This window comes from Indicator indicator, chromosome 2 (assembly GCF_027791375.1).
Source record: "Indicator indicator isolate 239-I01 chromosome 2, UM_Iind_1.1, whole genome shotgun sequence".
NCBI classification, from domain to species: domain Eukaryota; kingdom Metazoa; phylum Chordata; class Aves; order Piciformes; family Indicatoridae; genus Indicator; species Indicator indicator.
Genome location: NC_072011.1, coordinates 41,544,353 through 41,567,009, shown reverse-complemented (window position 1 = coordinate 41,567,009; position 22,657 = coordinate 41,544,353). Strand labels below are relative to the sequence as shown.

The 22,657-nt window shown below is 52.6% G+C and overlaps 1 protein-coding gene across 1 annotated transcript; it reads right to left on the bottom strand.

Moving 5' to 3' along the window:
* Positions 1-3,647: 3,647 nt before the first annotated feature.
* CAPN11 (calpain 11) lies at positions 3,648-18,963 on the bottom strand. The gene is made up of 21 exons (XM_054395130.1): positions 18,718-18,963; positions 18,058-18,127; positions 16,620-16,738; positions 16,345-16,478; positions 16,011-16,179; positions 15,334-15,417; positions 15,162-15,247; positions 14,864-14,938; positions 14,307-14,467; positions 14,061-14,230; positions 13,834-13,845; positions 13,351-13,562; positions 13,212-13,251; positions 12,861-12,926; positions 12,464-12,521; positions 12,323-12,387; positions 11,506-11,574; positions 11,297-11,375; positions 5,328-5,444; positions 5,194-5,252; positions 3,648-4,965 (listed from the first exon to the last, which is right to left on the bottom strand). Exons 1-21 carry the CDS (start codon positions 18,961-18,963, stop codon positions 4,939-4,941), a joined length of 2,118 nt encoding a protein of 705 aa, XP_054251105.1. The 3' UTR covers positions 3,648-4,938.
* Between the last annotated feature and the right edge of the window lie 3,694 nt (positions 18,964-22,657).

Sequence of the window (22,657 nt, the reverse complement as noted above, 5' to 3'; positions counted from 1 at the left end):
TGATAATGGGAGAGCCCTGCTGGAAGCAACCAAGCTTCAGGGTCTGTCCTCAAGGTGGTGGCAGGACTATGCAGATCTATCCTCTTTTTCTCTCCTCCCTGCCTTCCCAAACTCCTCAGGATTCAGCTTGCCCAAAGCCCATCACCTTCCTTCTTGTTGCTGAGCAATGGGTGAGCTCATAGTCCATGCATCCCCTGGGTAGATCTAGAGGCTGGAGCTAGTGTGGCTCTGGGAGAGGACAACCCTCTGGAATGCCACTTCAGAGGAGGCATGGATGGAGCATTAAGCCAGCCTTTGGGCAACTTATGGCTGTGCTGCCTTCTGGTATGACCTCCTTTGGTTACTGCTGCCTGTCAGTGGAGGGAAGTCCTTCTGAGCAGCCCTGTGACCCGCCAGCCCACAGGCAAAGCTGGTGTGGGCTTTGAGAGTGGGCCAGATCCCTGGCCTTTGCTTCCTGAGCAATCTGACAGCACCCAGTCTGTTCCTAGGACAGCATGGCTGCTTCACAGGTGGGCAAGACACTTGTGTCTCTTCAGAGGCAGGTGCCAGAGACAAAGCAACAATCAGCACCTGCCAATGTTAAGTGGTTGTTGTGTGGTTAAAGCTCCAGAGGATTTAGGAGGGAGCTGGTACATTGGGAAGAAGGGCACAGCCTTTGGGCATCGCTTCCACAAAGTGTGGAAGATTTGCTGAAATTCTTGTTCTGGGCATGGTACTGGGAGCTAAGGGAAAGGTGGGGGATGGAGGGGGGGGTGCAGAAGATGAAAGGCAGCCAAGAGTTCCCTCTTTGAGGAGATCCCAGCCTTCTGGCAGGGCCTTGAGAGAGTGTTGGTGTTGGGGACACCAGTGGCACCCATCCTCTCGCAGGAGGAATGCAGGCCATTTCTGCTGGGGAGGGATGCAAGTGCTATAAATAGTCTGTTTGACATTCTGTGGCCAGGCCCTGGAAAGCCCCGGGCTGTGCACATTCCCTCTTGCTGGCACTGGGTCAGCAGCTGTTGAAAAAAAAAAGGCTGAATCCAGCAGCTGCTGCCCAGTGCTCTTGGCCCCCACACTGCACCCCCCTGAGTCCTCCTACTCCCCTTACGGGAGCTGAGCCTGTGGCATCTCTTGTCACTGATGCCAAGCCTTGCAAAGGAGGTGCCAGCTCTGCACTGGTGTTGGCACTGCTCCCTGGGACGGTGGTGGTTGCAAGATGCTTCCACTGCCTGGCTGCTGGTGCTGGAGGGATGAGGAAGATGGGGAGGGGTCTTTTGTCTGTGATGGCTCTTACAGCAGTAGGGACACCTCCAAGCCTGTCTGCAAGCTGCAAGGCCATGCTGGTGGCAGCTGCTGTCCATGCACGTGTCCTCGGCTGCAGCTCTCCCCAGCCCTGGCTGGGGATGTTGGGCTGAGCCACAGCCCCCCATCTGCTGGCTCTGCTCACACAAAGGCCTCTTGTGACCACAGGGCTGACATTCCTTCAGCTTCGGGTCTGGGGCACAGTGAAGCACAGAGAAGGGGGAGATGGGGCCAGGACCCAGCTGCCAGGACAGCTGGTGGGGCCAGGTGGGGATGGGCTGCAGTCCTGGCCCTCCCTTTCCCATGCCTGGAGGATGGATACAAGCAGCTGATGGGAGAGGGGGAACACCCACAGTGGGCATGTGGCTTCAGGCTGCAGGAAGCAAGGGCACAAGTCATGGAGTGAAAGAGAGGATGCTGTGGTACTGGGGAGCAGGAGCAGTGGTGCTGTGCACCCATGTGTGCTGCCTGCCCACCTTGTGCATGCCCACCCAATGTGGACCTGTGGGAAAGGTGGGAGCTGGCTGGCTCTTGCTGGCTAGTGCCCATTGCAAGACAAACTTAATTCAAAGAGCAGTTTTGGTCATGTGTGCCCCTCTTGCTCCTCATCTCACAGTGGTATTTAAGGACTCTGCTGGACCTCCTTTGTGATGAGGGGGACGAGACAGGCTACTCTTTGTGGCATTAGCTGGCAGCTGGGTACCCCCTGGCCACCCCCCCCCCCCCTGTGATACTGGCCTGCCAGCTGCTGGGACCAGTGAGGAAGGGATCTGCCAGCTGGTGCCTGGAAGGAGGCAGGGGGCTTCTGGTAAGGCTGTGCTGGGGGCACCTGTCATCCCAAAGCCAGCATGTCCGTGTGCCCTACAATCAGGCTGCTGTGTGTGTGATGAAGCCCCACAGCTGGCAAGCAGGGACAGCTCTGCAGGCTTGCTCCTGTGTCTCATCCCCTTCTGAGCTCTTGTTTACCAGGGGCTTTGGGGTTGTATGAAGGAGCAGGGAGCCTGGGCTGGCAAGCTTAAAGGTACCCTCCACTCCACAGGAGGTAGCTCAGCTCATAGGTAGCCAAGAGCGATAACAGCTCACCTCCATCCAGCCCTGGCAAGCCTCCAGAGGAGGTGGGAAGGTGGCTTGGGGATTGCTCCCTCTTGCTATTGCACCTCAGCTCCTCTCCATGCTCTGAGACCGGTCAGCTTGCCCCAGAACTGAGTGTTACCCCACTGCGAGGAGACTGGTCCCAGAGCTGGGCTGGCACAAAGGACATGAGGGATACTGAGATGCTGGGAAGGGGATAATCACCCAAGGCACTCCTCTTCTAAATGCTGAGTGCCCCTAGGGCCTTCTGGGCTGGTGCTGCCCTTCAGGGGTGTCAGTAAGGGGCAGGATACACACACTGACAGACAGCAAGTCCTGCTGTGAGCTGTGCAGTCAAAGGTTCCACTACTCGGCTCTCCAGTTATTTTCTTGGAAGGCTTTTGCCTCCAGCCATAACTTGCATGGCCTCAAAGGAAATGGGAAAAAACACTGACCTCCCACAGCCCCTACACAGGGCCACATATCTCATGTGGTCCCTTTCCCATGGTCCAGAGCTCCAGGCTGTCCATCACTCCTACCTACTCCATCCTGTCCAGGCAGACCCTCTTTCCCCTCCCCAGCCCCCCCAAGACTAAACTTTTATTTAAATGCAGGGCCCATCTCTGCCACCAGCAGAGGAGACCTTGGCAAAGGATCATCCAAGGCAGTAAATTGGGACCAACATGAACCCACCCCAGAGCTAAGTTCAACCCAGCCTCACTGGCTGCCTTCAGCTGCTGCCAGGCCACTGGAAAGGCAAGGAGATAGCGAGTTTAAACTACTCTAGATGCCTGTAGAGTAGAGGCAACCAGCAGTGCCAAGGGGGGACCTTTGGAATGGACCCAGGGCTGCCCTAGCTGAGCAGGAGCATGGATGCACCCAAATTCCTGGGGCACAGGCTAGAGTGAAGCTGCCTTGGCTCCCCATCCCAGACCAGCACTAACAGTTCTCTTTCCACCAACACCAAGGAGCATGCATTGGCATTTCCTTTGCTACAAAAAGTCTCTGGGGTAACCAAACAATCCTGCTAACATCATGCTGCTTGTTCTCGCTTTTAAGACCAGTGCTCTCTTACCATGGGAGAGGTGTAACCCCTGCAAAAGAAGAGGTGACCTTTATAAAATTCTAGGGGATATGGATCTGTACCTGCTGCTACTTCTCCTGTGGCTCAGGCTGGGCAGGCAGTGTGCCTCAGGCTTGGCTCATATGTCATTCCCCCAGCCTGGGCCACGGAGAGCGGAAGGAAGGTGCAAACGCCAAGTGATTGCCCAGACCACAGGTCCAACAGATCTCAGTTTATTCCCAGAGCGCGCAGTGAGCAGGGTGAGGAAGCGGAGCTGCCAGGCGGGCAGCAGTGGTTATTGCTGCAGGCGTGTCCTCCAGTGATGACAGGGGCCTGGGGGAAACTAACTGCCTGCCAACCTGCTTCTACAGGGCAAAGGACGAGCTGCTGCCCACCACCAAGCTGGAGCCTCCCCATTACCACAGAAGGTGGTGAGGGGAATGGAGAAGCACAGCGAAGTGTTTGCACTGAAGGCCATCTGCACTGGGTGAAGGACGTCAAGGGAAGAGGAGAGTGTAATAGTATGTGAGAGTGAGGGAAAGGGGGAAGAACCCCCAACTGTATGCAGGAGAACACCCCTAAGACCACCTCCCCCTCCCTCTCTGGGAGACGGCATCACTTCTTGGATACTGGCTCCCTCCCAGCCCTGCTGTGGGCCATAGGCAGGGGCACTGGATGCCCCAGGAGCTCCAGGGATGGGAGGGTAGGCCAAGCCAGTGACAGTGGTAGCATTGCTGTGCCACGTGGAAGAGAAGAGCTTCTGCTGCACTGAAGAGTGTCACATGTTCACAGGGAAGGGGAGCCCCCAAACAGTCAGTGCTTAAGTTGCAGGGCTACACCCAGTGGTGGGGCAAAGGCAGGGAGAGGCATGAAGGTGGGAGGGATGTGTTGAAGGCCACACAGAAAGAACCAGTGGGCTCCACACTTTGGTCGTGCTTAGTGGTGCTGAGTACAGTGCGAGGGCTTCAAGAAGAGCAGTATGGCCCTTCCTCCCCCCAAGAAGGCAACTCTGACTCGCCAGGAACCTGCTGCCTCTGCCTGAGCAATGCAGTAGCTGCTGATGCTCCCAGGTATGTGCAGAGACAGGCAATGTGTTCCGGCAGGGATGGAACAGCACTAGAGCAAGCGATACGGGTACCTCCTCTCTTCGCCCCTGCAGCTCCTGCCTCTCTCTGCTACACAGCCAGCTCCCAGCCCAGTCCTTCACTCCTGCCAAGTTCAGTGCAGGGATGCACAGGTAGCCCATGCTGCCTGCCCTCCTCCTGTTCTGGAGTGGGGAGAGAGGTGGGGTGGAAGTGATAAGAAGCCCAGCCCAGAAAAGGAGAAGGGTATCCTCTGCCTGCCTTGACCCCTGGTACACCAGAGAGGGCGGTGTGAGGCTTGCTGGGAGGCAAGGCTGGTGGCTCAGCATGTGATGAAGTAAGGAGGGAAGAGTATGCTGTGTCCACAGATCCAAGGGGAGGCACTTGGAGGGGGCCTGGCCCAGCTGGGTTGTCTCAGCCACAGCAGATCTGTCATGGCTCCTAGCCGCACATTGTTAGCAGCAGCCACTGTGAAGGAAGAGAAGAAGGGATGAGCAGGGGCTCACACATTTTTGACATGCCCTTGTGTCAAGTTTGACAGTCCTCCAAGAAACAACAGCAATCCTGGTTTTTCCTATTATCTATGTGTTGTTTCCATAACTAAGGGGCTGGAGGGCTTTCTACTACTCACTCCAAGTGCCCTAATGCATTTTCCCCTTGTCTCCCATCCCACCTTCCAATGGGCTGAGATCTTACCTCAGAGAGGTTCATGACAGCAGTGCCAGTGCCTTCAGGGTCCATGCTATAGAAGAACCCTGCAGGGGAATGAGAACAAAGTGAGCAACGTGTCCCTTTGTCTCTGACCTCCCTGTGTTGGAGCCACCACTCACTGAACATGGCCTCCAGCTTCACCAGGCAGCAGACAAAGTTGTCAAAGTCCACACCCATGTCAGCATCTGCATAGCGGGCCACCACTACTTGATGCAGCTTGTTGTTCAGCTTGAAACCTGCAAGGTAGAGAGCAGTCAACACTAGAGGGAGGCAGAAGAGGAGGGTCTAACTATCAAAGTCCGTGTCTCTGCCTGAAGGGACCACCAACCCACCCAAGGAAGGGCACCATGTCCAGCCTCATCAGGAAGAGCAGAAGCTCTCCCTGGAGCCATATGACTAGTTAGCTCATTGATCCACCTCTGCTCCAACAGTGTGGGACCCTGCAGGTCAGAGGTGAACAGAGGCTGGGACTAACTTGCATGTATCCCTAAGTCTGAGGCTCCAGCACCTGGAACAGCTGGGATGGAGAGAGTCCAGCACAAACATAGGTCACATCTCACTATCACAACACATCGGCTCTAAGCATGTGATATAGGCTGGTTTCACATCCTAGCACCAAATTTCTTTTGCCAATTAGTGTATTTTGAGGAGAGAGACGAATTGGAGCTTGCAATTCTGGCCTAGCTCTTTCCTGTCACCAGTTACAGCCATGTCTAAGCAGGTGGAAAAAAGCTGCTTTACAAGCCGCACAGAGACAAAGAAAAGCATGGGGGCTAACACATCAAGGGAACATCCTAGCACCAAATTTCTTTTGCCATTAGTGTATTTTGAGGAGAGAGACAAAATGGAGCTTGCAATTCTGGCCTAGCTCTTTCCTGTCACCAGTTACAGCCATGTCTAAGCAGGTGGAAAAAAGCTGCTTTTACAAGCCGCACAGAGACAAAGAAAAGCATGGGGGCTAACACATCAAGGGAACATCCTAGCACCAAATTTCTTTTGCCAATTAGTGTATTTTGAGGAGAGAGACTAAATGGAGCTTGCAATTCTGGCCTAGCTCTTTTCCTGTCACCAGTTACAGCCATGTCTAAGCAGGTGGAAAAAAAAGCTGCTTTTACAAGCCGCACAGAGGGACAAAGAAAAAGCATGGGGGGCTAAACACATCAAGGGGAAACATCCTAGCACCAAAATTTTCTTTTGCCAATTAGTGTATTTTTGAGGAGGAGGAGAGACTAAATGGAGCTTGCAATTCTGGGCCTAGCTCTTTCCTGTCACCAGTTACAGCCATGTCTAAGCAGGTGGAAAAAAAAAGCTGCTTTACAAGCCGCACAGAGACAAAGAAAAGCATGGGGGCTAACACATCAAGGGAACATCCTAGCACCAAATTTCTTTTGCCAATTAGTGTATTTTGAGGAGAGCGACAAAATGGAGCTTGCAATTCTGGCCTAGCTCTTTCCTGTCACCAGTTACAGCCATGTCTAAGCAGGTGGAAAAAAAAGTTGCTTTTTACAAGCCGCACAGAGGGACAAAGAAAAGCATGGGGGCTAACACATCAAGGAAACATCCTAGCACCAAATTTCTTATGCCAATTAGTGTATTTTGAGGAGAGAGGGGGGGGACTAAAATGGGAGCTTGCAATTTCTGGGCCTAGCTCTTTTCCTGTTCACCAGTTACAGCCATGGTCTAAGCAGGTGGAAAAAAAAGCTGCTTTTACAAGCCGCACAGAGGACAAAGAAAAAGCATGGGGGGCTAAACACATCAAGGGAACATCCTAGCACCAAAATTTCTTTTGCCAATTAGTGTATTTTGAGGAGAGAGACTAAATGGAGCTAGGATGTATGGCCTAGCTCTTTTCCTGTCACCAGTTACAGCCATGTCTAAGGCAGGTGGAAAAAAAAAGCTGCTTTTACAAAGCCGCACAGAGGGACAAAAGAAAAAGCATGGGGGGCTAAACACATCAAGGGGAAACATCCTAGCACCAAATTTCTTTTTGCCAATTAGTGTATTTTGAGGAGGAGAGGGGGGACTAAATGGAGCTTGGCAATTCTGGCCTAGCTCTTTTCCTGTCACCAGTTACAGGCCATTGTCTAAGCAGGTGGAAAAAAGCTGCTTTACAAGCCGCACAGAGGGGACAAAGAAAAAAGCATGGGGGGCTAACACATCAAGGGGAAACATCCTAGCACCAAATTTTCTTTTGCCAAGTTAGTGTATTTTTGAGGGAGGAGAGGGGACTAAAATGGAGCTTGCAATTTCTGGGCCTAGCTCTTTTCCTGTCACCAGTTTACAGGCCATGTCTAAGCAGGGTGGAAAAAAAAGCTGCTTTTACAAGCCGCACAGAGGGACAAAAGAAAAAAGCATGGGGGGCTAAACACATCAAGGGAAAAATCCTAGCACCAAAATTTTCTTTTTGCCAATTAGTGTATTTTTGAGGAGGAGAGGGGGGACTAAAATGGGAGCTTGCAATTTCTGGGCCTAGCTCTTTTCCTGTCACCAGTTACAGCCATGTCTAAGGCAGGTGGAAAAAAAAAGCTGCTTTTACAAAGCCGCACAGAGGGGACAAAGAAAAAAGGCATGGGGGGCTAAACACATCAAGGGGAAACATCCTAGCACCAAATTTTCTTTTGCCAATTAGTGTATTTTTGAGGAGGAGAGGGGGACTAAATGGAGCTTGCAATTCTGGGCCTAGCTCTTTTCCTGTCACCAGTTACAGCCATGTCTAAGCAGGTGGAAAAAAAAGCTTGCTTTTACAAAGCCGCCACAGAGGGGACAAAGGAAAAAGCATGGGGGGCTAAAACACATCAAGGGGAAACATCCTAGCACCAAAATTTTCTTTTGCCAATTAGTGTATTTTGAGGGAGAGGAGGGGGGACTAAATGGGAGCTTGCAATTCTGGGCCTAGCTCTTTTCCTGTCACCAGTTACAGCCATGTCTAAGGCAGGTGGAAAAAAAAAGCTGCTTTTACAAAGCCGCACAGAGGGACAAAAGAAAAAAGCATGGGGGGGCTAAACACATCAAGGGGAAACATCCTAGCACCAAATTTTCTTTTTGCCAATTAGTGTATTTTTGAGGAGGAGAGGGGGACTAAATGGAGCTTGCAATTTCTGGGCCTAGCTCTTTCCTGTCACCAGTTACAGCCATGTCTAAGGCAGGTGGAAAAAAAAAGCTGCTTTTACAAGCCGCACAGAGGACAAAGAAAAAGCATGGGGGGCTAAACACATCAAGGGGAAACATTCCTAGCACCAAATTTCTTTTTGCCAATTAGTGTATTTTGAGGAGAGAGACTAAAATGGAGCTTGCAATTCTGGGCCTAGCTCTTTCCTGTCACCAGTTACAGCCATGTCTAAGCAGGTGGGAAAAAAAGCTTGCTTTTACAAGCCGCACAGAGGGACAAAGAAAAAGCATGGGGGGCTAAACCACATCAAGGGGAAACATTCCTAGCACCAAAATTTTCTTTTTGCCAATTAGTGTATTTTGAGGAGAGAGGGGACTAAATGGGAGCTTGCAATTCTGGGCCTAGCTCTTTTCCTGTCACCAGTTTACAGCCATGTCTAAGCAGGTGGAAAAAAAAGCTGCTTTTACAAGCCGCACAGAGGGACAAAGAAAAAAGCATGGGGGGCTAAAACACATCAAGGGGAAACATCCTAGCACCAAAATTTTCTTTTTGCCAATTAGTGTATTTTTGAGGGAGGAGAGGGGACTAAATGGGAGCTTGCAAATTTCTGGGCCTAGCTCTTTTCCTGTTCACCAGTTTACAGGCCATGTCTAAGGCAGGTGGGAAAAAAAAAGCTGCTTTTTTACAAGCCGCACAGAGGACAAAGGAAAAAAGGCATGGGGGGCTAAAACACATTCAAGGGGAAACATCCTAGCACCAAAATTTTCTTTTGGCCAATTAGTGTATTTTGAGGGAGAGGGAGGGACTAAAATGGGAGCTTGCAATTTCTGGCCTAGCTCTTTTCCTGTCACCAGTTACAAGGCCATGTCTAAGGCAGGTGGAAAAAAAAAGCTGCTTTTACAAGCCGCACAGAGGGGACAAAAGAAAAAGGCATGGGGGGCTAAAACACATCAAGGGGAAACATCCTAGCACCAAATTTCTTTTTGCCATTTAGTGTATTTTTGAGGAGGAGGAGGGGGACTAAATGGAGCTTGCAATTTCTGGGCCTAGCTCTTTTCCTGTCCACCAGTTACAGCCATGTCTAAGCAGGTGGAAAAAAAGCTGCTTTACAAGCCGCACAGAGGACAAAGAAAAAGCATGGGGGGCTAAACACATCAAGGGGAACAACTCCTAGCACCAAAATTTCTTTTTGCCAGATTAGTGTATTTTGAGGAGAGAGGGGACTAAATGGAGCTTGCAATTCTGGGCCTAGCTCTTTTCCTGTCACCAGTTACAGCCATGTCTAAGCAGGTGGAAAAAAGCTGCTTTACAAGCCGCACAGAGACAAAGAAAAGCATGGGGGGCTAAACACATCAAGGGAACATCCTAGCACCAAATTTTCTTTTGCCAGTTAGTGTATTTTGAGGAGAGAGACTAAAATGGAGCTTGCAATTCTGGGCCTAGCTCTTTTCCTGTCACCAGTTACAGCCATGTCTAAGCAGGTGGAAAAAAAGCTGCTTTTACAAGCCGCACAGAGGGACAAAGAAAAAGCATGGGGGGCTAAACACATCAAGGGGAAAACATGCTAGCACCAAATTTATTTTTGCCAATTAGTGTATTTTGAGGAGAGAGACTAAATGGAGCTTGCAATTCTGGCCTAGCTCTTTCCTGTCACCAGTTTACAGCCATGTCTAAGCAGGTGGAAAAAAGCTGCTTTACAAGCCGCACAGAGACAAAGAAAAGCATGGGGGGCTAAACACATCAAGGGGAAACATCCTAGCACCAAATTTCTTTTTGCCAATTAGTGTATTTTTGAGGGAGAGGAGGGGGACTAAAATGGAGCTTGCAATTCTGGGCCTAGCTCTTTTCCTGTCACCAGTTTACAGCCATGGTCTAAGGCAGGTGGAAAAAAAAGCTGCTTTTTACAAGCCGCCACAGAGGGGACAAAAGAAAAAGCATGGGGGGCTAAAACACATCAAGGGGAAACATCCTAGCCACCAAAATTTCTTTTTGCCAATTAGTGTATTTTTGAGGGAGAGAGGGGGACTAAATGGAGCTTGGCAATTCTGGGCCTAGCTCTTTTCCTGTCACCAGTTACAAGCCATGGTCTAAGGCAGGTGGGAAAAAAAAGCTGCTTTTACAAAGCCGCACAGAGGGGGACAAAGAAAAAAGGCATGGGGGGCTAAAACACATCAAGGGGAAACATCCTAGCACCAAATTTTCTTTTGCCAATTAGTGTATTTTGAGGAGGAGAGGGGGACTAAAATGGAGCTTGCAATTTCTGGGCCTAGCTCTTTTCCTGTCACCAGTTACAAGCCATGTCTAAGCAGGTGGAAAAAAAAGCTGCTTTTACAAAGCCGCACAGAGGGGACAAAGAAAAAGCATGGGGGGCTAAAACCACATCAAGGGGAAACATCCTAGCACCAAATTTTCTTTTGGCCAATTTAGTGTATTTTGAGGGAGAGAGGGGGGACTAAATGGAGCTTGCAATTTCTGGGCCTAGCTCTTTCCTGTCACCAGTTACAGCCATGTCTAAGCAGGTGGGAAAAAAAAAGCTGCTTTTACAAGCCGCACAGAGGGGACAAAAGAAAAAGCATGGGGGGCTAAAACACATCAAGGGGAAACATCCTAGCACCAAATTTTCTTTTGCCAATTAGTGTATTTTGAGGAGGAGGAGGGGGACTAAATGGAGCTTGCAATTCTGGCCTAGCTCTTTTCCTGTCACCAGTTACCAGCCATGGTCTAAGCAGGTGGAAAAAAAAGCTGCTTTTACAAGCCGCACAGAGACAAAGAAAAGCATGGGGGCTAACACATCAAGGAAACATCCTAGCACCAAATTTCTTTTGCCAGATTAGTGTATTTTTGAGGAGAGAGGGGGACTAAATGGAGCTTGCAATTTCTGGGCCTAGCTCTTTTCCTGTCACCAGTTACAGGCTCTAAGCCTGTGATATAGGCTGGTTTCACAACCCCCTCCCCAGCTCCATCCTTCTCCAGACCTACCAGCTGACTCTAGAGCCATGCGCATCTCATAGGAGCTCATGGTGCCCGACTTATCCAGGTCGTGCTGGCGGAAGATCGTCTGCAAAAACATCAGAGGATGTGGAGGGCAGGCTCTCTTGTGGCTTCCAGACTGTCCATCCCCTGACCCTTCTCCCCCAGGAGGAGTGCTATCCTTATGCAGTGTGCCATGCTCCCCTGCTCCTCCTCACCAGCCAGCTCCGGATCTTGTTCCACAGGATCTGGAACTCCACCAGCCCAAGGCGGGCACTGCCATCTTTCTGGAGAGCAGAGGGTCAAGGTGAAAGCAACCAAAAAAAGGGGTGGTGTAAAGGCAAAGACAACAGATCCCGACCACCTGAGGTGGGAAAACCCTGGCCACACTTGGCCTGCTCAATATTCCCTCCAACTTCCTTCTCTCTCTTGCAGCATCAGCAAGATCAGATCCTGCAGGCCAGCAGCAAAAGTGCAATGCTTAAATTAACTGCTGTGCCACTCCCTGTGATGCTGTTCCACGTAGCACATTGCTGTGGTGTCCTTGGAGGAAAACTGGGCTGGCCTGCAGCAAAAGAGGATGCTGCAAGGACAGTCTAGAGAAAGGCTTGGAGCTGCTCTACTCCTCAGCTGCATGTCCTTTTGCAAGCAGGAACATAGGCCACAGCTCTTGTCACTTCACATGCCTCAAAGGCTGGGTGCAATCACACACGTCAGCCTGGAGAGCCTGCAGTGAAGGGAAGCATAGGGAGCTTCTTTCTGGAGGGGATGTTGGGGGTGTGAATGAGGATGGGCTTCTCATGGCTGAGCTAGGGCCCAAAGCAAGCATGGGAACTGATGGCCCTTTCCAAAAAACCTGCTGCTAAAGCCCAATGGTGTCGGGCAGGTGGGCCACAAGGACCCTTTTCCTCTTTCCTGCCCCTCACTGAACAGCGTCAGCAGGGTTAGAGAACCAAGCCTCAGTTCCCATGGGAAAAGTCTTGCTGCTGGTAGGCTGAGCACCAGGGAAGCTTGCCCGCAGTACCAACAGGATACATCCATCAGGTTGACCATGTTGCGGCAGGAGTCCAGGCTGAACCCATCTGTCTTCAGATCTTTGTCTGAATAAGAAGGTTGAGCATGTGCATCAAAACCCTGGGCCATAGGGAGCAAGGGATGGGGAAGGGCAGCACTTACGTCTAGCAATGACTCTGTTCAGAATGGTCCGGAGCTCAAAGACGCTGATTTCCATGTCCTGCAGCAGGAGCAAAGTTAGCAGCACCCCATGCCTGCTCTCCACCCTACTTGTGACCGTTCCCCTGCTCCCACCTAAACATCTCTGCCTTAGTCACAAAACATCAGGGTGCTATTGCATTTCCTGCAGGAGCAGAAGAGTTTGGGCCACAGCTAAATGCCGCTTCCCCAAATCTCCTCCTATCCTACCACCCTTGGGGACAGCTGGGCTGAGCCATGGCAGAGATGGATTTGTCTGTAGGATGGGACTGAGTGAACATGGGGTGAGCTGCAGATCTTATGGCCAAGGGTGCCATCCCCTTCCCAGGACACCCCAAGAACTTCGCACAGCCATACCCACCTCCCCTGCCAGCTGCTGGAACATGTTCTTGAAGCCGTCCTCTATGTCATCCTCAGTTATTTGCTCCTGGGGTGACAAGGGCCAGAAACAAGAGGTTAGTGGTCAAATCTAGGCTCTGCCCTGACTCCCAGGCTCAGCAAACCCAAACCAGGAGGGAAGTTCTTCTTTGTTCTTCTCACCTTTGTTACTTCCCACATCCCAATCACCTCGAGCCTGCCAACCCCTCTTCAGTCACAGTGACATCCCAAACCCAGGTAACCACCCCACTGCCTGCAGCTCTCACTGCCTGCAGCTCCCCCTGCCAAGTGCCAGAGCCTCAGCGCCGAAAGAAACCAAAGCAGCAGCTCCTACCTCGTCTGCCAGTTCTGCTGAGATCTCCTCATCCAGCTCCCTGGGGGCAGAAAGGAGGAAACCAAAGCAATGAGTGGGGTCCCCACTTAGCAGGCTGCTTGTGATGGGGAAGTGTTCCCTGGCCAGACAAAGCACTCACGCTGTGTCTGACTGCTTCTCAGTGAAGACCCGCAGGACGAAGTCGGCCTCCTTGTGTGGCTCGAAGGTGGAGGGCACAATGATGTACTCGCCAGGGGGCAGCCGGATCTGGTTGCTCACCTCCCGCAGGTTGATGAAAGTCTCGGACCGTGCCCGTGACTGATTTCGCAGGAAGAAGTCCTTCTTCAAGTGCACGTTCTGGGTGCCCTGGGCCTGTGGGAATGAATATGCTTGTGGACCTGCAACAGGGGGACCCACAGGGAGCAGTGGGACCAAAGCCAGCTCTGTCAGGCAGGACATCCCTGCCCTTCCCAGCAGGAGCCATGACTCTTTCAGGGAGATGCCCAGCACCCTAGCCACTGTCAACATGGTGGGGGCTCCCATGCCACTTCGTGCACGTGTCCAGGCATGTGCATTAACCCATTCCTGCCCTCTCATGTGCTCCCCTCCAATAAGGGCTAGGCTCTGGTGGATCTGGACATACCTCCTCAGGAACCTGCAGGGAGGAGAAAAAAGGGGGAAAAAAACTCAAATCAGAATCCCAGTACCTGTCCCCATCCCTTACAGCTGCAGGGAGCATAGGATGGGGGACATTAACTGGCCAAAGCAGGTGGGAAAGGTTTCCTTGAGGACTGGGGTGCCAGGTTAAGATGAGACTGGCAGGGCTGAGCTTGTCCCTAAGGAACCATCATTGGGGTGGGCAGGGGTTACCTCATAGACAGCAAAGCCGATGGTGTGCATGTCACCCCCAACGCGCCGCTCCCGCCGCCGGTGCTTCTGCATCAGAGCCACCAGGAAGCTGCAGGCCACCTCGTCATCACCAGGATCATCATCCTCTTCCAGCAACTTGATCTTAAACTGGGGGTTGATCCAGAATGTGGCTGGGAGGAAGATGTGTGGATGAGACACCTGTGTCTACCACACTGCCAACAGTGGAGATGTGGAGAGAAGAAGTACCTGGGTGATTCCTGCAGCCCCCAGCAGTGCTTCCCCGGCGCCACGTGCCCTCGAACACTTGTGTGTGCCATCTGCTGAGCTCATCCTTGGTGAGGGCATCAGGGGTCAGGTTGCAGATCTCCAGCCTGGAGAACTCCCTCATGAAGTCCCGGAAAGACATCCTGTGGGAGGCAGACAGGGGTTGAGGCTAGGGCACTCCTTGGGGAAGAAAGCGCAAACAGCCAGCGTTTTGGGAGAGTTAAGTGACAGCAAGGGCTTTTACCCTGAGCAGTTACAGCTCACTTAAAGCCCACTGCTGGGTTTGGGGAAGAAGGGATGTTTACTCTTCCTAGATGCTTATTTTATATTTAGTTGGGCTCCATTTCCCTGAAGGGAGGAAAATTATTAACTCAAATCAAATGAGAAAACACTAGCAGGCTCTCTAGTGCTGGAAATCCAATTCATAAATGCAGGCCATGTGTTTCAGGTGAAGCATGACTATGGGATCTTCTCCCACTGCCTCTGCTCCTTCCCAGTCTGGATGCTGAAGCAGAACCCCACCTTGCTCTGGCACTCACCAGAACTCTCCATCCTCCATCTTCAGCTGCAGCTCTTCCCTGTCACTGGGATCAATGTTGTCCCACTCAGAAGAGCTGGAGTAGCAGGAAAGAGACAATTAGATGAGAACCACTCAAGGTGAATTAAGAGCAGTTCAGAGCTGGCCCTCAACTGCCCCCCTTGCTGACACGAAGGGCACTGTATGCAGCAAACTTTCTCTCAGCAGTGCCATGCAATACCATGCATCCCTACCAGCTTTGTGTGCAGTGCCTGCTGGCCTGCCAGTGGTGAGACTGAAGCCCCCTCTGTCCAACTCACCCATCACTCCAGGCTCCGGTCCACTCCACCTGACCCCAGGGGTTCCTGATGCGGATGAGTTGTTCTTGCTGACCCCGGTAGTTCACCTGCCAGACACCAGATACAAGAGGTTGAGCCCACGCCACTGACCAGGCTATTTTATTGCTATTAAAGCCTCGTCTAGCCAACTCACATCTCTGAAGGCTGTGACAGAATAGGCATGGCCCTTCACCAGCTTCCTGAAGGTCACCGCTTCCATGTCAAAGGCACTCGTGATCTGAGAAAAATGTACAAAGCTCATGTGAATATGATTAAATTCATGTAGTCTTATCCCTACCTCTTCCCTCCACCACATGAAGAATTTCTCTTGGTTTGCACTGCTCTGGCCAGGAGAAGCAGCAGATACCAGCACCCTCTGCTAAAAGGCTGCTGGCTGAGGACAATGTAAAGACAGTTTCACAGGCAGGAGATCCTGAAGGTCCATCTAAACCAAGGAACAACCCAAACTTCTGAAAGCAAGAGAAAGAGTTAATGGGAGAGAATGGATGGAAAATCTTACTCCAGATAATTCTTAGATGCTGACATAAGGCCAGAGCTATAGGCAGACCCTTGTTCAACAGCCCATGCTTGAAATGGACATTCCTGCTCCATCCAAAGGATCTCATTCACGGCAGCTGGGCTGCAGTCACACATGCTGTGCACCAGGGCCACAATACTGGCACTAGAAAGGCTGCTTTGCTAAGAGGAGAAAGAAGAAGCCTCCCATCTGGTGTCCCAAGAAGAGAACTGCTGATCCAGTCTTGGGCTGCAAGGCCTCACTTTGGCCACCACTGGGCCATAATCCATGGCTCATCCCAGTACAGCACTTACATCGATGGAGCAGCCCAGCAGGGACCCCCTCTCCAGTGCCTTGCGGATGATGTGGCCCATGTTGCGTGGCGGCCGCTTCAGATCGTACATCTCTGCCACACCACCAGTGAAGTCCTCAAAGCCCTCGGTGGTACTGCCCCCTGAAAGTGCCTCATAGCAGCCGTTCAGCCTGAGTGCCAGACAGCAAGAAGGGTGCATGAGGTGAGACAAGGACACAGCATACTGCTGCTCCCCAGACACCCAGCACAAGCAGGGCCAGGCACTGAAAAGACCCTCTGTCCTGCATAGTGAGATGTCCCCCACCCACCCCCATGCCCATCATGGCAGTACTCACTTGGCATAGGCCTTCTCCAGCAGAGCACTCCAGAACTCAGTGCACTCTGCTGAGTGCACAAACAGAAGTTCCCCATCTTTGGTGGGCAGCTGGTCATCCACCACCACGTCCACCCACTCTCCAAACTGCCAGATCTGTGGGGTCAAAGAGAGAGTGGGGTGAGCTCAGAGCACGACATGATTTGCCCATCCCTACCCCAGAGGGATGCCCTCAACCCACTACCCACCCTCCCACCACAACAACCAGCTGTGGAGCGCCAGAAGCTCCCAGCACACCTGAAAATGGAAGATGCCAGCATAGTCCTCCTGGAAGCTCTGCCCATGGGGCACCACACGGTGCAGGAGCTCCTCATTGAGAGTGAGAGAGCCGATGGCAGCCAGCAGCCAGCAGTCACCTGGGAAAGAGAGGAAGCCGTTAGAAGCATCTTCCGTAGGCAGAGGGTTGTGTAGGAGCCTGCAAACATTTTGGGCTCCTCAGCTCAAAAAGCACATGGAGAAAACAGAGAGGGTGCAGCAGATAAATGGAGCTCAGAGAGCCAGGCTCATTCATCTAGCCGTGGAGAGAAGTATTAGCTCAAGGAAACCGGGAATGATCCTTCCTGGCTTGGAGCCTGGGCCCAGACCACCACACAGTCACCACCAACAGCTCCCTCCTGCAGCCATTTATCTAGACCTGGGGCTCCTTCATATGACTGCCCTCTGCATCTCAGTGAGCTCTGCAGCAGAATTACACTTTGCATTTAAAAAAAAAACTAAAACATTTTAACAAGTGAGAGGTTTAATGCTGCTGCCATGGCTTCTCAAATTGCAAGCACCACCACTGCACTTTTCCTTCCAAGTGCTCTTAACCACAAGTGCTGCTCCAGGCCAGCACTGTGCTTTAAATTCTTTCCTTTGGTTCCCCTTTCTCTTGCCTTTGAAGCCTGTCACACCTTAGCCTTGAGCCTGGATAACCTGTACAGGATGTGGTTTGACAAAACGGCATTTCAGACTTTTTAATGACCAGCCGAACGCCACCACAATGCTCTGGGCTGTCATATGCTCTCATTGGCACCTCAAGTTTTGTTCTACTTACTGGATATATTAAATATGGTCAGCCCTGAAACCAGCATGCTATGTGTGCTACAGTACACAACACTCTCAATCAAGTACCCAGTTTGATTTGGATCAGTCAATACTCTTGGTGGCACCTAGATCTGGTTCTGGAGAAATGACAAATCACCACTTGCACTCCGTAACTCTCCTTGTAATACCCTTCTGCCAAACCATGTTACTTCACAAGCACTTTGTCATGACCAGAATACCCTCACCTCATTTGATGTTACTGTCATCCAGCTGCCATCCCTCACCATTTACCAAAGCAGGGAGCAATCTGGAGTTCTCTTGGCATTGTTGTTGGCATGTATCTGGCGTGGATCCACCCAATATCATCCCTGATCTTATCATGCCCAAGCTGTGCACGCATCAAGCCATTTTCTTGAAGCCTTAACCAGGATGCACAGGATGTCTCCTGCCTTTCAGTTTCCACCCCACTAAATGGGAAGGGAGCCTTTGATAGAGACACAGTTGTACAGAAAATACACTGCACAAGAGAAAGGCGATGTGAAACTAGTCCACCCCCAACCTTGCACAAACATCTCTTCTCCAGCTATGATAGCCCTGTCCAGTAACTGCTCTCCAGACCAAGGTCCAGGGACAGAGTTCCAGCACTCACCCAGAGCCCCCTGACAGATGTCTGTCCGGGTTGCACCACCAACAATGAACTGAGGATCATTCACTAATTCCTGCAAGAAGAGAAGAGAATTAGATGCTGGTGCTAGATCTCAGCATGGCCTGGTCTTCTAGGGGGATGGCATCCTTTGCAGCTCTGACTTGGAAGGAAGGGTATATGGTCCCTGAGAGATGCACCACACCTCCCCTCTGCCAGGGAAATCTGCTTGACTGCCACCCTAAGACCATCATGGTAAGGCAAGGCAGGATCTTCTGATGTAGCCATAGCAGGACACAGCTAGATAGACTAATGGCATTGCCCTTGTGCTCATGGCCTCAAGGAGTATGCAAGCAAAAAAGCCCCAATCACCAGGGGTGATACATCCATGCCACGATGCCTAGCAGCAGTGACATAGCCCACCCATTTTAAAGTCCATGATCTGCTGCCCAAAAGATGCAGGGTCTACTAGACATAATACTTTTCTGAGCAGATAGTCATGAAGCATTGCTCTAGAGTCTTGGGAAAAAAGGCTATGAAGCACTTGAGGGACTTTGAGCACTGAGAGGAACAAACCATGGACAGGCTGTAACTCGACTAACCAGAACAGTGCATGTACTGCAACGTGGGAATGCCAGCCCAAGGAGAACCAGGCCTAGCACTTACTGATGGACGCTTCCACTCCACCCCCCGTGTCTTGCTGGAGTGTGGCCCCAGCTCCTTGAATCCGAGGGCGGAGGGTCCAGCTGGGAACTGGGGGTCCCTGAAGAGGGTGCCACTCTCAAGGCACTCCTGTTTGAGGGTCTCATAGTCTTGATTGAGGTACTTGATGGCATTGCTGTGCTCGCCAAGCCCCTCAGCTCTCAGGCGGTCTCTCTGCAGACGGGCAGCCATCCCACCAAAGGGCATCATGGCTGGGCACCAGCAGTGCTACCTTCAGCTCTGCTCCCTGCAACAACAGACAGCCACACTGAGACACGGCCTGGCACCCACACACCCTGCTGGGGACATCATCCATTTCACACAGTGCCAGACGCAAGAGGCCAGATCCCCAATTCTCGCCACCCCCACAACCAGGAACCTTCTCCCGCAGCGTTTCCCCGCGGCAGCAAGCACATCCGGCCGCAAGTGTGAGCCCATGCACCACGAACACCTCCCCAAACCCCACCTCGGGCAGCAGTCCCGTTCTGAGCCCATGGTCTCCAGCCCGGCTTGTCTTTAGGAGACACCGAAGGAGCAGAGTGGCTTTGGGGGACAGCTGGAAGGGGGCAGCCAGGCCAGGGATCTCCTGTCCGTCCTGAAACGCCCAAGAGAATTGCAGGCGCTTTCCGCCCCCGACGGCGTCTCCTCCCTGCGCAGCTTTCTGGGACCTTTCCCCGTCCTGGCTCCTCCTCGCCCGTCGCAGCCGGGAGGGCGTCAGAGGCCGCTCCGTAGCTTGTCAGCCGCGGCTGCCTGAGCACTGAGTCAGTGGGGCCGGGAAGGGAGCGGCGCGGCGTGGCAGCTCAATCTGTGGGGCCGGCGGAGGACAAGGGGAGGAAGAGGGAAGGAAGAGGCGGGCCGGCCATTGCTAGCACACATACGCAGGGTGACTCAAGCCTCGCTGGCGGAGCAGCCTGCAGAGAGGCATCGGGGAAAGGACGTGGGGTGCAGTGCGGCACCCTGGCACCAGACCAGGCAGGGCGGACCCCCACCCCGAGCACCCCACACCGCACCGGTTGCTCGCTATGGCCTTTATTCCGCGGGTTTAACTGTAAGCTCCCAGCCAGGCACTTCGAACCAGCATGACACTGCTGCCAGGCATGCTGGGCCCTGCAGCCCCGCCCCACAGCACCGCTGCAGTGGGGCAAGCCCCAGCTCTCCGCCCTGTGTCCAGCTGCCCTCGGCCCCGCTCAGGCACCAGTGTCAGGAACTGGTGCTCACAGCCACTGCACTACCTAGGCTGGAAGGGGCTCTGGGGACTGCCTGTTGTAACCCCACCCCCATGCCAGCAGGGTCACCTGCAGCAGGGCCATGCTTGGCAGGGCTGATGCTAAATACTGAAGGTCTTTCTCCATGCAAAACAGCAGAACAGTCCTTGAGTAAGTAACTCAGGAGTCAGCAACCCACTCAGAGTAGTGGGCTAAGAATGCCAGTGCTGCCCTGCTGCCTCCCCAGCACCCAGTCTCAGGTGCAGCCTGGCTCTAGAGAAGCAGCTCTCCTGTGCTGTGATAGCTAAGGAATGCAGGCAACAGTGAAAAGGTTGCAAGGCCTTAGCACATACATAGGGCATAAACCTGAATGCTAACCCAAGGGGCTGCCCTAACCACAAGCTTTTCAGGAAGAAAATCTGTTCCTCCACATCACTCTGCCTGCCCTGGGATGCTCTAAACCTACTATACTTTTCCAAGGCTGTACCAGCCCTTTTCTTCTCTACAAAGGCCACAAATCTACAGAGCTCCACCCTTTTATATCATCACCTCCCTCCAACTCCAGCTAGGCAGCCTATCCCAGCATCCAGGCACTTGGTGCCTGCAGAGCTGGCAGGATGACTCCTCTAGTCCAAGCCACTGCCTAGAGACCAGGGGGTCCTCTGTGGGAGGAGGAATCCCAAGTACAACTGCCCACACAGCCTCCAGCTCCCACTTTGCCAGCTTGCAGCATTCACACTGCAGCCTGCCAAGGTCTGGGAAACTCACCCTGCCTGCAGCCCCTGTCAGGCTCCCTGTACCCTCTCCCACCCTGCTTACCAGCACTGGACATGGCTGCAGACTTGGGAAGCTGCTTGCAGCCCAGACACAAGCACCATGTGAGTTATTATTAGCTCCGTGGCTCAAAATACTCAGGAAGGTTGTACAAGCTCGGGGGCAGATGGCAATAACGCATGCACAAAGTGAGAAAAAGTATTACAGACCCCAGCATGGGACAGGAACCATAAAAGTCCTTAAGCAAGGTCCTTAAGCAATGGGGCTGCTTGCTGACACCTTGCCCCAGGCTGATGCTGATGGACTCTGCAGGTCCTCCACAGAAGGAAGGAACGGGTGTGCAGAGACTGTTCAAGCCTCCAGGGCGGTTTTCCACATCAGGCAACACCCAGCCACAATATGATGCCTTCTGGTATTGGAGACACCTCTGAGCCCTCCCATGTGGGAGCAGAAAGACATGCTGGTCCTCCTGCAGCATCCCTGATACCTCATGCACCCTAGCGCATAATGAGAAGCCCCTGGACAGCATCATTGCTGAAGTCCAGCAAAAGAAAAAACCAAAACCAAAAAACCCACACCACACCAAAACTCTGCAGACCTCTATTTCTTCATCTGCTTAGAGATCAAAGGAAGAGGGATCCCTTTTCCTTAAAACCAATCAGGCCGAGCCCAGACACCGCATCCTGCCGCATATTCAGCTCGGGGCAAGAAGCCTAGGGCCCTACACTACACAAGCAGCTCTCAGGCCCATCTCAGGCCTCCGAATGACAAAGATCCTCATTTCCCACTTGTTCCTTTTTATGTTCCCACATCTACTAGACGACAGCTTGGCATTGCATCCTGAGGGTCCCTGTGGTACCCACTTTACTCACTGCCCTGATTGAGAAGCCTCTGGGGTTCTCTGCGGTTGTACTATCCAATGCAAAAAATCCCGTCGGATAAAAAGGAGATGGGGGAGGCAGGCAAGCCTGAAGCAGCTCTGAACCCTGGGTAAGCAGCCGGGAGAACCTTCGCCGACGAGAGAGCGAGGGTCGCCGCGGCGGAGGACCCCTGCTCGTCCGTCGGCAGCCTTCCTTCTCCCCCCTCGCTCCCTTCTCCCCGCTCCCCGGTGCTAACCTCATGCTGAGGGTCGGATAAGGGTGACGATGGGGATGAGGAGGGAGAAGATGGACTTACGGAAGCTGCTGCCGCCACCGCCCTGCCCGCTTCAGCCCAGCCCAGCCCAGCCCGGATCGGCTCGGCTCAGCTCAGTACGGCCCCGCGGAAGGTGGGGTTTGGGCGGGCAGGATATGCCAGCAAAGTCGGGAAGGGCGGTAGGAGGGGGAATTAAAGGCGCAGCGACCGCTTGCAGCTGCTGAGAAGGGTTTTATCTGGGCTGCTGGTGCGGTCCTGGCTCATGCCACTCCCTCGCAGTTTTAGGTACCGCATTCCTTCCACCTTTGCGCAAAAGGCTCAGTGCACAGGGACAACGGGTCTGGGAGGAAAAGAGGAAGCGGCTTTCTCCTGGGAAAAAGTTTAGTGGTGGCATTGCACTGCCCCACGATGCTGGCAATCCAGTTTACGTGGGTGAAGTTCTGCACTGTGCCTTGTCCCAGGGCTTGTTGCCCTGCTACCAGGGCTGAGCATGGTGGTCCCGACTGGCGTCAGTCACCCTGGCGTCTGTCAAACAAAGGCTGAGGCTGGGCCAGCCACTAAACCAATGACAGATGCTCTCTATTAAGTCCTCCCCTTTCCTAGAACGGGAAGAGAAAAGGAACACGGAAGAGAGACTTAGGGGTTGGAGAAAGTCCCTCTAAAAGAGCTTTAATGAAACAGTAACAATAAAAATACATGAAATATATACAAACCCAACTCCCCCAGAGTCCAGTCTGGACACAGATGGGAACCGGATTCAGAAAATCACAGATTTGGATGGAAGATAGAAG